The sequence below is a fragment of the Eublepharis macularius genome, chromosome 1 (assembly GCF_028583425.1).
Source record: "Eublepharis macularius isolate TG4126 chromosome 1, MPM_Emac_v1.0, whole genome shotgun sequence".
Lineage (NCBI taxonomy): Eukaryota > Metazoa > Chordata > Lepidosauria > Squamata > Eublepharidae > Eublepharis > Eublepharis macularius.
In genome coordinates, this window is record NC_072790.1 from 21596724 (window position 1) to 21610878 (window position 14155).

Consider the following 14155-nt stretch of genomic DNA (forward strand, 5'->3'; position numbering starts at 1 on the left):
TGGGAGGGTGCGCATCAGTGTATGCACACATATTCATGCGTGTCTATCTATCACTTTAAATCTACCTATAGCGCGCGTGCCCTGCCTATATGTGGGCATCTTCGGCCATCCGCGCTCAGTACGCTCCAAAAATTCGGAAATCCCCGTGTCCTCTGTTTAGTAGACGCAGGGTTCCCAATGCACATGTGGATACGTGTGGGCGACTGTATCGCGATCGAGATGCATCTCTAAACGGTGCGGGAGTATCATTTATCATTGCTCTCTGTTTGGGCTGGGGTGCGGATCTGTCCGCGCGTGTGTGCGTGTGCGCGCGTGTGTCTAGGTGTGTGAGTAATTATATGCATAATATATGTGCGTGTTCAATCTGGGTATGTGTTCTAGATAAAGTGTGTTCGATGGGAAATGATTTTCCTGCCGGCCAGAGGTTGCCTTTCCCCAGCCTATTGTTTCAGACAACAGATATAAGTTGCGATGGGAGAGGAACGCCGGACTCGGTGTCTGTCCCCCATTTCCAATTATAGATGGATCATTACAGAGCGGGAAGGAGAGAGAATCCAGGCATCTGCTCTTCACATGAATGCATTCACCTCCTAGAGAACAAACCGCCATCATGCTCTGGAAACTGGTGGAAAATGTCAAGTACGAAGACATCTACGAGGTAAGTCCCGAGACCCGAAGCGAGTCTTTTAGAGGGAGGAAAAGAGGGGCTTCGGGGCGACAGAGGAACCGAGCCAGCCTCCCCAGGAGAGGTGCGGATTTTCTGGGAGGATTCTCCGGGAGACATGCAAACCGAGAGGCGCGCGGTGTGGCGCTCGCCTGCGGACAGGCAGCCCAAGAGGACTTGATTTTAAGGGAAAGAAGACGGAGGAGATTTCCGTGGCAAAGGACCGAGAGATGGGGAGGGGGGGGGGAGAGACAGAACCGCAGGAGCTGGTTCGATTCGGAAGGCGATGCCATTCGATTCGGCGCGGGCTGATGCCGGCTTGGAGTGGGCAATTCTCTAATTCGAAAGAGGGAATCGCGTAGAGAAAAGGAACGGGGTTAATTTGCTCGGTCTATTTTTAAACACACAAACCCCTCCGCCGGTTTTCAGTCGAAGACCAGCCTAAGTCCGCCCTTTCTTTAGGGGAGGACGAGGCAGACGAGGGAAAAGGCAAGGAGCGGGACACAAACCGGTTACACGCAGCGACGCATCCACACGTTCGGGAGAGCCCCAACGCGTTGACTCTGGAGTGCAAAATCTCTTTCTCTATCATTTTTGCACCCTTTTCTTGAACCTGAAAATCCCACGCGAGCTGCAGCGCCCTCCAAACCAACGGTCCGTTTTCTCCCGGGCTGCAAGGAAGGCGGAGAGGTTGCGTTCCGAAAGCGAGCCCGGGTGTTTCGCTTTTCGCCTTTCGCAAAGACGCCTCCTTAGCGGGGCGCCGAAGTGGGTTCCGAGGCGCTGTTAAAGTAGATAATTCTCGGTTCCGGGTTTTGTTTTGTTTTGTTTTTGGTCCGTGGAAGGAAAAAAACCCGCTTTCCTTCCGGCGGAGGAGGCGAGTTGGGACAGCCTCTGTGGTTTCCCAGCGTGGGAATGGGCAGCGTATTTTTCCTCTCCAGAGAGTGCTTTTTAATAGCCTGGGTCGGGTATTTATTGGAGTGCGGTTGGGGGCAGAGAGAGGAGTTGAAAGAGGCCCGTTTTCTACGCTCGGCAGAGTTTATAGTTCCTCGCTGAACGATCAAAAAAAAAAAAAAGTCAAGAGATCCCGGGGACGGGTTAATCTTTAAAGGCGTCGGTCTGCAGGGGTAAGATCGCCCCTGGCTGGCCCGAGGGGGGCTGCGCGCAGTGCTGAGAATCTGAGCTCCCCCAACGCTGCCCTGCAAGAGAACTCGGTCAGGGCGGACGAGCTCCGGGATCCCGGCGGGTCACCATCTTTCAAAGACCAGCAACGTCCGTATACTCTCGGGGAAATTATCACCCGCAGCCTAGCCCCCAAATAAACACAAATGAAAATACATCCCAGTCCGGCCTGGTGGGTGAGTGCCTTTGGGCCCTGCGCCCTTCTGGGTCTGCCCCATTTCTCCAGCCCAGCGCACAGACTTCAGTTCCCCCTCTACCTCCCGCTCCCTGCTTTTCCCCTTCTCGAACGTGTTGGAACGAAACCTTTCAAGGCAAAGCATAAAACAAATGGCACGGGGGCAGAACGAGGGGGAGAAACGCCCAGCTCGGACCTGCCTCGAAACCTTCCCAAAGCCCAGCGAAGGGGGTTGCTTTGGGCGCGTCTGTTCCTTTTGCCTGGATGCTGGGAACAGCCCCTCCGCTTTTGGGCCAGGGTTTCTCGGCCTTACTGCTGCTGCTGGGCTCTGCTTGGCGCTTGGGAAAAGATCTTTGCAAAATGCAGAAACTGCGGGAATTTGTGGGGGGGGGCATGGGAGGGGCTCTCTTGGCAAAGGCTGCTTCGGAAATCCCCCCCTTGCAATGCTACCAAGCCCGCCCCGTTCTTTGCAGCCGTTTGATGGAAGGCGTTCCTGTTCCGATTCTGTCGGACGTCGGAACGCGCTTTACGCTTGACTCGGGTGAACATTCCCGTCAGAATCAGGCGGGAGGGCAGCAGGCCAGACCTGCCTAGGCCAAGGGGGAGCGAAGAAGGGACGTTTGGTTGAACTTTAACTGCCAGGCCAGTCCCGCCGGCCAAACGGGTTCTGGAAACCTCGCTTAGGAACAAGGCGCTGGGAATCCTTTTCCCCTACATAAACTGTAGGGGAAAAGCACCTTGGTGGAAATGGGCTCAAGGAGCGAAGGGGGAGAAACTATCCGCACGTCAGGGCAGGCTCAGCTGAGTCCAACTGCTTCGCCTCCCACCCCACCCCACCCCACCACACACAATTGCTTCGCAAAATTAGGGCAGTCTGGGAGGGTTTTTTAAAAAAAACGTGTTTAATTGCTACTGTAAACAAACAAATCGCGTTCTCTTCGTCTTAACTGCTAAGATTAGAGAATCCCCCCTTTTGATTATTTGCTTTAAAAATTAGAACACAAGCACCGAGGGCAATCGATTTTCTTTCGTATTTGGAATGTATAATTAAATGTTCAAAAAAGGAAGGAAATATGATTTCGCCCCCCCCTTTGCCTCCAGCGTCTCCCCTTTCCCTTTCCTTGCTCCAAATCAGCAGTGCCTCGTTTACACGCCTGCCTCGGCTCGAGTTAATTGAAGTTCTTGCCTCTCCCCCCCCCCCAACTTTTTTTTTGGTCCCTTCCCTCTCCCTCTCCCCCAGCTCTGCCTCTCCCAGCCCCCTCGTCTGATTACATCTAGTAATTCTCCACTGAATGAACGTCATTTACAATACGAGGGGAGCTCTCGAGCCGCCCGGCAAAGCCTTCACGCTCCATTTGGCCCCGCATTCTCCCTTTAAACTCGTCGTGTAATATTAATAGTCATGAATATCAATTATTATGAGGCGGGTGTAAGGAAGGAAGCGAAGGAAGGGGGCACCGGAGCAGTCTGAACCTCGCCTTGGGTTGAAGAGGATTGCCTGTGGTCGCTGGGGGGGGGGCATAGGGAGAGAGTCTTTTTCAAATACAGATATAGTTTTTCAGTCCCGCTTGGGGGGGGGGGGCACTGGCTTATTTTTTAAAAATTGTTTTGATGGAGAGACTCGGAAATCCCCCCAGCTGTTCTCCTGGGTTTCTTCGCAGGATACGCTGAAACGTTGTAGCGCTATTCTTTTATTTTTAGGCGTTCGAGACTTTTTTTTTAAATTTTCCAGATGTTAGTCCACACCTATGCCGCCATGGTGAGTTGGGTCCACGTTGTCTTGTACAATGGCATGCTCGCTTTCTTCCTCCCGCGCCTTCACTGCCTCCCTGTCTCTTTTCGCCTTTGGCTTGGCAATTTTGCACAATAATTGCAGGCGGCTCGCAGCTGCTTCTCGGGTTTGCGCTGTGGATTCTCGGGTTGGAGCTAAGGGGGCGAGGAGGGGGGAAGAGAGAGGGGAAACTTTTTTTTTTTAAAGACATTGCTGATGGGGATTTGGAGCACGCTTTGAGGAATTGATTTTGTGTGTGTCTCTGTGTGTGATTAAAATCCCAGCCTCACTTCGGATGGAGCCCGTTATTCGGAAGGAACACCGGCCTCCATTTTAAACTATTTTTCAATTAAAGGGCTTTGTTTTTTTGTTTTTGCTAAATTCTTTATAATCTCCAAATACTTTGGAAGGTTAATCTTTCAATATTTGCCTTCAATGAACACCCAAAATGTCGACATAATCGAATTAATTCGGAGGAGAACAACCATCAAGGGGGAAGCCTTATTTTCTTTCGGTTTTGTTTTTTTCAGTTGTGATGGGAGCTGGTGGGAGAGAACCTCATTTGTTTCCCAGCTTTCCCAACTTTGTCGAACACCCTCCTCGTGCAAACTTTCCCGGTTTGATAGCTTGCTACTGAAAAGGGAAAGGAAGCAGTTCGAGGAAGGTTGGATCCAGGAGCTTTTATGTTTCTTTGCGCTCCAAATGTTTTCTCGCAGAAGGGGTAGACAAATTGGATCTTTAGCGTGTGGAGTCATGAGCTTTTATTCTGGGGTTTCCCACCCCCAATCCAGAGAGGGCTTCTTCTGTTTCTTCAACGCGGGTTGGGTTTGAAAGTTGGGAGGGGGAATACTTTCCTACCAATTTCTCGGTGGATCTAGAAGAGAGGGAAGACAAGGTTGCCAGAAAGCAAGCACGGCGCGGCAAAGCGCAATGGCACATGAACGGCTAGCGCAGATTCATGATTTGCGAGTGTATCGGATGAAAACAGACCCTCTCCCCTTCTTTGTTTCTGCCCTCCAGGACCGGCACGATGGAGTCCCCGGCCACAGCTCCCGACTGTCCCAGCTGGGCTCGGTCTCCCAGGGACCTTACTCCAGCGCCCCTCCGCTGTCTCACACCCCGTCCTCGGATTTCCAGCCGCCCTACTTCCCGCCGCCCTACCAGCCACTTCCTTACCACCAGAGCCAGGACCCCTACTCCCATGTCAACGACCCCTACTCCTTGAACCCGCTGCACCAGCCCCAGCAGCACCCGTGGGGGCAGCGGCAGAGGCAGGAGGTGGGCTCCGAAGCCGGCTCCCTGCTGCCCCAGCCTCGGGCCTCTCTGCCTCAGCTCTCCGGACTGGACCCCCGCCGGGACTACCACTCGGTCAGGCGGCCGGACGTCCTGCTGCACTCGGCCCACCACGGCCTGGACTCTGGCATGGGGGATACCCTCTCTCTGCACGGCCTCGGACACCCGGGCATGGAAGACGTGCAGGTAAGCCGCTCGCGGGGATGGTTTCCCCTACACGTGTCATTGCCTCGCCCCGGAGAGAAGCTCTGAGCTGCTTTGGAATGCCCATGGGGAGGTTGGCAGTCCCTCCACCCCACTTAGGCTGCACCAGTTCAAATGCAAAGGGCTGGGGAACCACTCGCAAGGCCTGGGCTTCTGTGGGATGACTCTGGAGTAAATGAATAGGAAGCAGTCTGTTTGCAGCATAATGGTCTCTGGGCAAGGGACTGGAGCGGATCCGAGGCCCTGGAGGCCGCAGTCCTAAACACGCTTTAAAAACGCGGGCGTCAAGTAGTTCTGCAATCGCTAGGACTTACCCCTGCTAGGTATGGCCGCGACTTGGAAGGGAAGTGGGTCGCAGGGACTGCAGGGAAACTTCCGTGGCTATGCGGAGCAGTGGAGAAATGCACGGCCTTTTTTCAGACTAGCAAAAACTGTAACCCAATGTCAGTTTTCGAAAGGCTACAACCCGCTTCTCCAAAGGAAACTGGTCTAACTGGTCTAGAAAGCCCTCCACGCTGACGCTTGGTGGTCGACTTTCAGGTGCCCCCAGAGTCCCCTTTAATTTCCCTCGAAGCGCGCCCAGGGTGTCTACAAATATTGAAGCCTAGGGATTTGGTTTTCTCTCCTTCGGTCACTTTTGTATGAGACCTGAAGAATTTTTAAAGGCAGAAAATCGGGAATATCCTCGGAGTCTTCCCCAGCCCCCTTAATGCAGTGAAGTCAGGTCAGAATTCTCTCCCTAGTTGCACAAAGGGCTTTCGGGAGCCTGGAGGAGCCGGTGATTCCTCCTCCCCCCCCCCCCCAGCTCGCTGTCCTTCCAGTTCCGGAGGCAGCCCGAGGTGGCCGGCTGGCTATTGTCTATTTCGAGACAAAAGCCTGCGAGGGAAGGGACAGTAGCAGGAGAGAGACCCCGGCCTAGGCGGCAGAGGGACGCGGCCGGGCCAGAAGCGCTTCCCTCTTGGCCCAGGCGCTGGTGCGGAGCTGCTCTTTCCCACCGGTGAGCTTTAGTTCCCTGTCGAACTCAAGCCCGGAAGGGTCTTCTTTCCTTGTATTTCATGGTGGATCACATGCCTTACGAGTCAACTTTCTCAATATGCACAGGGAATGCTTAGCTTTGGGGAAAAGAATTTTTTTTCTTTAAAAAAATCCTTCCAAACAAAAAGGTACTCAAGGGAGATGACCTGGATTCCGTTTGATTTGGAGAGGGGCGGGGGCGGTCTTAGAGATCAGGATTAGAGACCGTTTCTTTGTCTCTTTGGCTGCTGTGTGCTGTGGGAGGAAGATGTCAGGTTTCAGTGAGAGCAGAGCGGCTTCCTACCTCGGTTCCCCGGTGTTTCCTTCAAGGGCGCTCTCCCCTACCCACTTCTGGCCCCCCTTGGGTGCAGGTCTTCCAGGCAGTGAGAAGCAAAGGGCAGGCAGAACAGGACGGAGGGAGACTCGCTGTACAGAGGACTCAAAGTGCCTCTGGAAAGGTCTCTTCTGAGTCTGGGTGCAAAGGAATATGAAAAGGGACCGCCGGGCTCCAGCACAGCCCGTTCTGTCCCGACCCGGTTAAAGCAGTTGGTTTTTAATAGCCCCCTATTTCATTCCCTTCTTGGGGATCCCAAATGCGTGGTGGTAGCTAAATTTTACCAACAAATGCTATTTTTAAAAATCCTATCAAAATAAATCGTTGGGAGGCCAGAAGCCGGCCCTTCGAAAGCTAGAAATGGCAACACTTCGCCGGAAATACCAGCTTCAGCTTGGCGGGCGATGAAGAATTTTTGGAAGCTCCCAAAAGCTGCGTGGTAGAAACAGAAACCTTTTAAAAAATGTCCAAAGGGTATTTCGAAATGTTTTCTAGCCCAGGTCAAAATAGTCTGATCGACACTGGAGGCTAGATCTAGCAGATCATATAGAGAAGAAGTCTGGAATTCTACCGATCCGCACTTTTTCGTTGTCCAAAAGAGGGATTTTTTAAAAAAGTTTTCAGAGGGGAAAGTACTTTCCTACCCTTCCGCCCCGCGGATTGGTTAAATTGGCGGGTGGGGATGTGTTTGACTGTGATAAGAAAAGCTGGAAAGAAATTAGGGAGGAAAGTGGACCATTAGAGAAACGCAAATCGAAGCCATGTGGAATTGGCCGTCCTTGAGCAGAATGGAACGGGGATGACTCGAGAGGGCGCCCCCCCCCCCCCCGCCGCCCCAGTATGTTGTCTTGGAGCGCCTCGCATTTAGCACCTGGCCACGTGCAGTTGGACCCTAAATTGGTAGGGCCACGTTGCCCGCATCGATGAGCATATTTGTGAGAGTGTCAGAGAGTGTTTGTGAATTGGGACTCTCTCTTTGCAAGGGCCTCCTTACCTGGAAGGCCAAAGACAGCCGTCTAGAATACGGGTTGCCGGGGTAACACCAGAGAAACACAACCATTGTTTGAACCGGATTTATATCGGATTCCCTGGTGCCCGTGGGCCCTCAAAACCAGAGACCATTTTCCGGAAAGGCCCAAGTTCAGCCTTTCCGAACCGCCCTTGATGACGGGGGGGAGAGAAACACAAGCTTGAGAGAGAGAAGCAAAAGTTTTCAGCCATGGCCAGGTTAGCATGGCCACATTCACAACCCGAGTGTAAATATTGGGGGGGGGGGGAGGGGAGGGAGAGCCTGAGCAATCAGTCTGCTTACTCCCGAGTCATCCTACCGTGGAGGGCCGTTGTTGAGCAAGTGGAATGAAGCGCTGCATACTCGTGTTTTCCGAGCGGATCCTGCTAATATTTCTGTTCTAGGGTGAAATTGAGATTGACTAATGTCTGTGTTGAATTTATCAAGGTGACCAGGGCTAGCCAGGCCACCGTTAGGGAAATGTTGATCCTTGGCAGACGTTTTCCCCTTCCTAATAAATAGCAAAAAATGTAGCTTTCGCCCCACAAGAGTGCTTTTTATAAACGATTGAACAATCACGACCTATCTTTAGGTTTGAAACAAACATGATTTATGTGTATGTGAGTCCTTTGCTTAAAACTAAGGTGTCAGGTGGCAAGAGAAGGCGTTTTGTTTCTGCGGAAGGACTTCAATAAATTAAGAGGAAATTGCCAAATCAATGGAGTAATAGTTTCGAGGTATGCAAGCCTCTATGCCAGTCAGATGTCTGTATTTGTGCTCTAGCTGTAACTAAGGACGAAATTTAGCTTATTCCTGATTGCCAATACGACATAACTTTCGGCTTCATTTTCTCATTTTCGCTGCTGTCAATTTAAAATTTCCTTGAAATCTTTGCGAGTACACTCAGGACGTCTTTGCAGACTTTCACAGGCAAAGGGATCCAATTTGTTCACGCCACGATCCTTGTTATTACAGGGGGAAATGTGATGTTATATCCACCGGGGCCTTCCTTCGGGATTCATGACGCAAAAGAATGTTTCGGCCACAACCAGTCTGTGGGTCAGATTTGCTCCAAGGACATAAATTTACGGAGCTGATATGCCCCCGGCGGGTCATATTGGGAGGGGGGGGGAGAGGGTTCCTGAAGGCAATTGCAACCCAATTGGAAACTCCTCTACAATGCAATCGAAAGCCCGTTTGCTTGCAAGTAAGCAGGCTGTGCTCAGCCGGATTTTTTCCCAAGAAGCACCTTTAGGTTCGGAAGAGGTCCCACGGAGATCGAGGGTAGTAGCGAGATTGCATTGCACTCCTCGGTGAAATGGGGGGGGGGGGGGTCTTCCGAGTAAATCAGTTTAGGGTCGAAGTGTGACTTCATCTCCCCCTTGCTCTCCCCAGGTTTAATTTATTGCAGCCGATAAGTCAGGCGATGATCAGGAAGTGTGTGTTTGTGAGTGTGTATGTCTTTAAACCTGGCGAAATGCGTATGGTTTATTGCTGGGAAAGCCCAAGAACCGACCCTCCCAGGACTCCCCCCCGCCAGACCCAACAGGCACTGCAGAGGCGAGGTTGTCCCACTCCTCTATAAAGCAACCCCCGGTATCACTTTTAACTAAAGAAGTCTAGTAATTAAAAGTCTGCGTGGTGTGTGTGTGTGTGTGTCTGTGCGTGCGTGTGTGTTTTCCTCTCTACGTTTCCGCATGCAGCCCTAATTAAATCTTTACGATCCTCTCTGTGACTATTAACTGCCAGCATGCTGCGCGAATATCCTGTACAAAAACCCAGCAGGCGGCTGTAATTAGATCGAAAATCAGACAAGACTCTTCTCATTAACTACAACAGCTCCGCCACGTTGCGGAGGGACGGTGTAGCACACACCCCGGGCTCCCCACAACACCGCTAGACAAGAGCGGGGTAACCAGCCCCAACCCTGTCTTGCGCGTGTCTGGAGGAAGATGGAGAAGCGATTTAGCCCACGCAGATTAGAATGCCTACCTCGGAAAACTTCCCCGGCAAAGGAGAGATTTCGCGGGTAGTTAAATAGAACCTCCATGGTCAGGCCCAGAGTATCTTTTTCCCTCTTGGAGACATCCCAGGAGGGTTCTTCTGCTACTTTCATGCCCTAATTGTGAATTTCCAGGAGGCTAAGGAATGTTGGACTCGATGGAGCTTCCTTTGAATCCAAGCAGACAACTGCCTTGGGATTGTGAGGCTGGCAAAGTGGTTAAGGGGTGTGGTGGGATAGCATCTTTAGCAAGAGATTCATGTAATCCCCCCCCCTTTTTAGGTATTTATCCTTTTCTCTAAAGCATTAGAAAAGGTGCTTTTCTTATGCAGCAAACCTGCTCATACTGTACCTGGAAGTAACTCCCCCTGAGATCACTTGTAAGTAAATAAGCATAAGATCTAGCTGATAGCTTTTTGACATGGCTGAGGGAATCTATGTGCTTACTGGTATTATTTAACCGTTTCCCTTTCTTCCTGCACACTTAATTGGATTTCAGTCCCTTTACCATCAGCTGGGCCGGGTTTCTAGGGAAGCCTCTTTGGCAGAAAGTTTGATTCGGTTACCCCATAAATATTCCACTCAAGTCCTGCACTGGGTGCTACTGACTGGGAAATCCGTTTCCAATTAGATCAATAACCTCATTTTTTGCTCCCAAGGGAATGCATTTAGGATGGGAGTCTCCGAGGCCCTTAATTCCACTTGCTTCAAAGCTCCCCTTGCTGAACTGTGATTTCAATAGGACAGCGGCTTAAATTGATTTAAAGCGAGTGAAGGTGGATTTAACCTGAGCTGAGAATCAGTTTTAGGAAGGGAGGGGAGGTCACCCCCCCCCCTCCACAAAATCACGGGTTTTCCAGCCCTCCTCTTCTGTAAATTTGACAGTAGTAGCATAGTGTGGATTTTCTTATTAAATACTCACAAACTTACCAGAACCCTGGATCTTGTAGGGAATTTGTTTTGTTAATTGTCTTAAAACGGGGCAAGGTATAATTGATCCGATTGGGGAATTTATTGGCCCTGAGAAAAGGGCTCTTCCCCATCTCCTTTCAATGGAGCGATATTTTTATTTCTTGCTACGGTTGGGTTAACAGAAAACCAAGGCTTCCCCGCATGCTTACTTGGGAGTAAATCCTCTTGATCCATGGCTTGCTTCTCCCATACAAGAGGGATTGAATGTGTGTAAACTTCTGACTGGGGTGGGAGGCTCATATACATGACCGCTATTCGATTATTCTCTTGCAGAAAACTAGGTAACTGGCTTTTCCTCGATGTACTCCTTGTCTACGTGCAGGGAACTCTTTTGTATGTCAGTTGCCAGCTGGCCTGGGGGGAAATGGTCCTGTCCCTTTAATGGAGGCTTAATAGGATGCTATTTGTCAGGTGCTGCTATTTACCTCTGTGTGTGTGTTGTGTGTCCTCAAGTCGCTTCCAACTTATGGCGACCTTATGAATTAATGACACCCCCCCCCCACGTCCTATCACGGCCAACCTTGCTCAGGTCTTGCTAACTGAAGGCCTTCCTTTATGGTCAACCCAATCCCACGTTGGTTCTTCCTCTTTTCCTACTGCCTTTCACTTTCCCCAGTATGATTGTATTTGTTATTTAGCTGCATGGCACAAAAAACTTTGGCTGCGTATTTCTCCTGCTTAGGCCTCTTAAAGGGCCTAAGGGCCTCCAGGCCTGTTGGCAACCTCAGGGATAGGGCCCAGACCAGTGTTAGGCAGGAGTAGGACTTACTTGCGAGTAAACATTCTAAGCTTTCCCTTCCAAATGTAATTGTCTCGTGTAATCTAAGCCTGTGTAAATTTACTCGGAAGGCTGCATCTCTAGAAGTCCCTAGGACTTACTCCCATGGAAGAAGATTGCTGTCCTTCCTACTCAGGAGTAACAGGTGATGCTCCTATAGCCGAGGCCGAGAGCAGCCAAATGGCAGGCATCAGGCGGGCGATTTTAAGCCAGCCAGCCAAAGCAAGTCTCCTCGGAAGTAAGCCTCGTGTTCTCCGAATGGGCTTCCTCCCCGGAAATCGTCTTTAGGACTGCAGCGTTCATTGCCTGTAAAGGTGTCAATGGCTTCTGGCTCCCATTTTGCTGAAAGGGCATCAGTGCTGGGGGAAGGAAGGGGTATGAGGAGAGAGTCTTGCGGTGGGGGAAGAGTTCAAACCAAAATACTGCCGAGAACAAACCCCTCGTTCCCCTGGGTGTGCGGAATAGCAGTTCTGCCTACATGGCGGGCAGCCTTTAATTAAGGTTGCAGGCCTAGGGTAGCTTACTTGGGAGTTAGCTGCAGAGTAAAGCTAATGAAATTTGCTTTGCACCCGTCTGTACTGAAATCACCAAGGAAAGTATTTTAAAAAACATGTTTAGCCCGCACAGCCTTTTAAAAAAAATCTGCAGCCTTATGCACACCTTTCTGGAAGTGTTCCTTGAAACACAAGCGGGATACTTTCCGAGTAAAATGGTCTCAGGGCCGGGGTGTTGAATGATATGAAACCTAGAGGGTCTTGCAGCTATTGCTGGCTTGTTAGACTATCGGAGGAGTACGAAGTTTTGAGGAAGGGTTGAAAATAAAGCTTGGTATATTCTCGAGGCTTGCTGTTTTCGTCTTTTTTAAATCACAACAGAGAATCGCCCAGATGTTCTGCACCTCTTTCTATTAGATTCTCTAATTTGGGAAAGCTTCATTTCCATGTCGATTTAATGAGAAGAACCTTCCCTTCCCCAGCGAATTAATATAAATGGAAATAACAGACTACCCCTCCCTCCCTGTCTAACCAACAAAGACGTGTGGATTCTTTTTATCTGTAATAGCCAGCCAACTTGAATAGTGATTCCTGTTTTGTTATTGTTTTCATTCGTAGTCAGTGGAAGATGCAAATAACGCCGGCATGAACCTGTTGGACCAATCTGTCATCAAAAAAGGTACGAACCTATGCCCGCCCCCAATAAGCTAAAATGGCTTTATTTAGTCTTTCAGCAACTTTCAGTCGCGTGCGTCAAATTTGTTTCCAGTGGCCTTTTCATGCTTACTCGGGATGGGGGGGGGGGTCCGATTCCCACGTTCACGTGCACAAGCTCGGGCTGTGAAAGTTTGGAGAATGAATGAGGGCACGTAACGGGAAAAGAAACGGAAGGTTTAAATCAAACCAGACAGCCACGTTTGATGCACACGCAGGGATGCTGTGAATTTATCTATATGTCCCTGTCCCATTGCAGCTAAAATTCTAAAGTTCAGATGCACGTTTATACGTGCTCAAAACACCCAAGTCTTAGGGGGAAGTACGACTTGCTGACAGTGATGCGATTAACTCCCAAATTATTTATTTCTTTTTTAAAAAATGGAGGATTCTCGCTTGGGGCTAGAATTTCTGCAGTTTTATTTGGGAGGCAACTCTGTCGCCCACGTGCGTCAGATCCGGGTGTGGGAAGTGCTCCTCGACACCGAGGGAGCGCAAGATTGGAAAGAATGGGGCTGGCTTAGTCGGCTCCATCCTGTTTCGTTTCGCTAGTCCTCCACTGAAGGAAGCAGAGTAGAAAAACGACTGTCAAAGTTCTCAGCAAATAAAAGATCCCCTGCATTGAGGGTGGGGTCTGGACTCCGCTTCCCTTTGCTGCAGGTTCTTCCCGGATGCTTGACCCGAGGAGGTTGCATTTGTCCTGGGGCAGGGGGTGGGGGATGAATTGCTGTTGATCCTTGCTGAGTCCTTTTTGGTCGCTTTTCCTAAGGTCTGCTCAGTCAGCGGAGAAAGCATTCATTTATAAACAAAAATAATAATAATTGGGGGAGGGTAGCTTCGAGACTCCCACATGCTCCATTTTTAAAAAAACAATCTCTCCCCCTGTACCCATGATTTAGGGAAAGCGCCGCTTCGCCCCATACTGTTAAAGGGAATGTGATATTAACAAATGTTTGCAATCGCTTGTACAGCTGTAAGCAAAATAATTAACTAATTAAACTAATTAAATGTAATTACAATAACTCATTTTGGGCGTTTTGCAGCTGCTCCCCCCTCCCCCGAATTTCTCTGACAGGCTGTGCCAGGCTCAGGGATATTAAAGAGACCTTATTCCACAAATACTGCAGGGTCCCCCCCCCATTATTCGAGGGCTTTCCCTTTCTAGTTTTTAAGACAACTCAGATCTGGGCTGGAGACCCTTCTGTAACCAAGCGCTGTTACTAGCGAGGAAATCGCCTTTCCTTCAGTGGAAAAGAGCAAGAGTCCAGTAGCACCTACCTATAAGATTAACAAAATTAGCGGTAGGGCGTGAACCTTCGGGAGCCACAGCTCCTTTCTTCAGATACCTTCAGCTCATACCCTTCCACTAATTTTGTTAGTCTTGTAGGTGCTACTGGACTCTTGCTCTTTTCCACTGCTACAGACAGACGAACCCGGCTACCTATCTGATCCTTTCCTTCAACGAGAGTTTACTTTTGAGTAAACAGGCTGATTGGTAGGAAGCTGCTCTTTAGCAGGCTGTTCTTTGAAAGAAACGATCTTAGCAGTTTAC

At 50.2% G+C, this 14155-nt stretch overlaps 1 protein-coding gene across 3 annotated transcripts in view; it reads left to right on the forward strand.

Moving 5' to 3' along the window:
- Positions 1 to 446: 446 nt before the first annotated feature.
- The window catches only part of TFAP2B (transcription factor AP-2 beta), an 86508-nt gene continuing 72799 nt past the window's right edge, over positions 447 to 14155 (forward strand). For 2 of the 3 annotated variants that reach the window (XM_054995159.1, XM_054995151.1), the window contains exons 1-3: positions 447 to 658; positions 4810 to 5268; positions 12508 to 12568. In XM_054995159.1, the coding sequence (XP_054851134.1) occupies positions 578 to 658; positions 4810 to 5268; positions 12508 to 12568 (601 nt within the window). In that variant the 5' untranslated portion in view covers positions 447 to 577. Of the gene's footprint in view, positions 659 to 3699; positions 3778 to 4809; positions 5269 to 12507; positions 12569 to 14155 lie in introns of those variants that run through there. The other variant, XM_054995167.1, reaches the window with a different exon arrangement.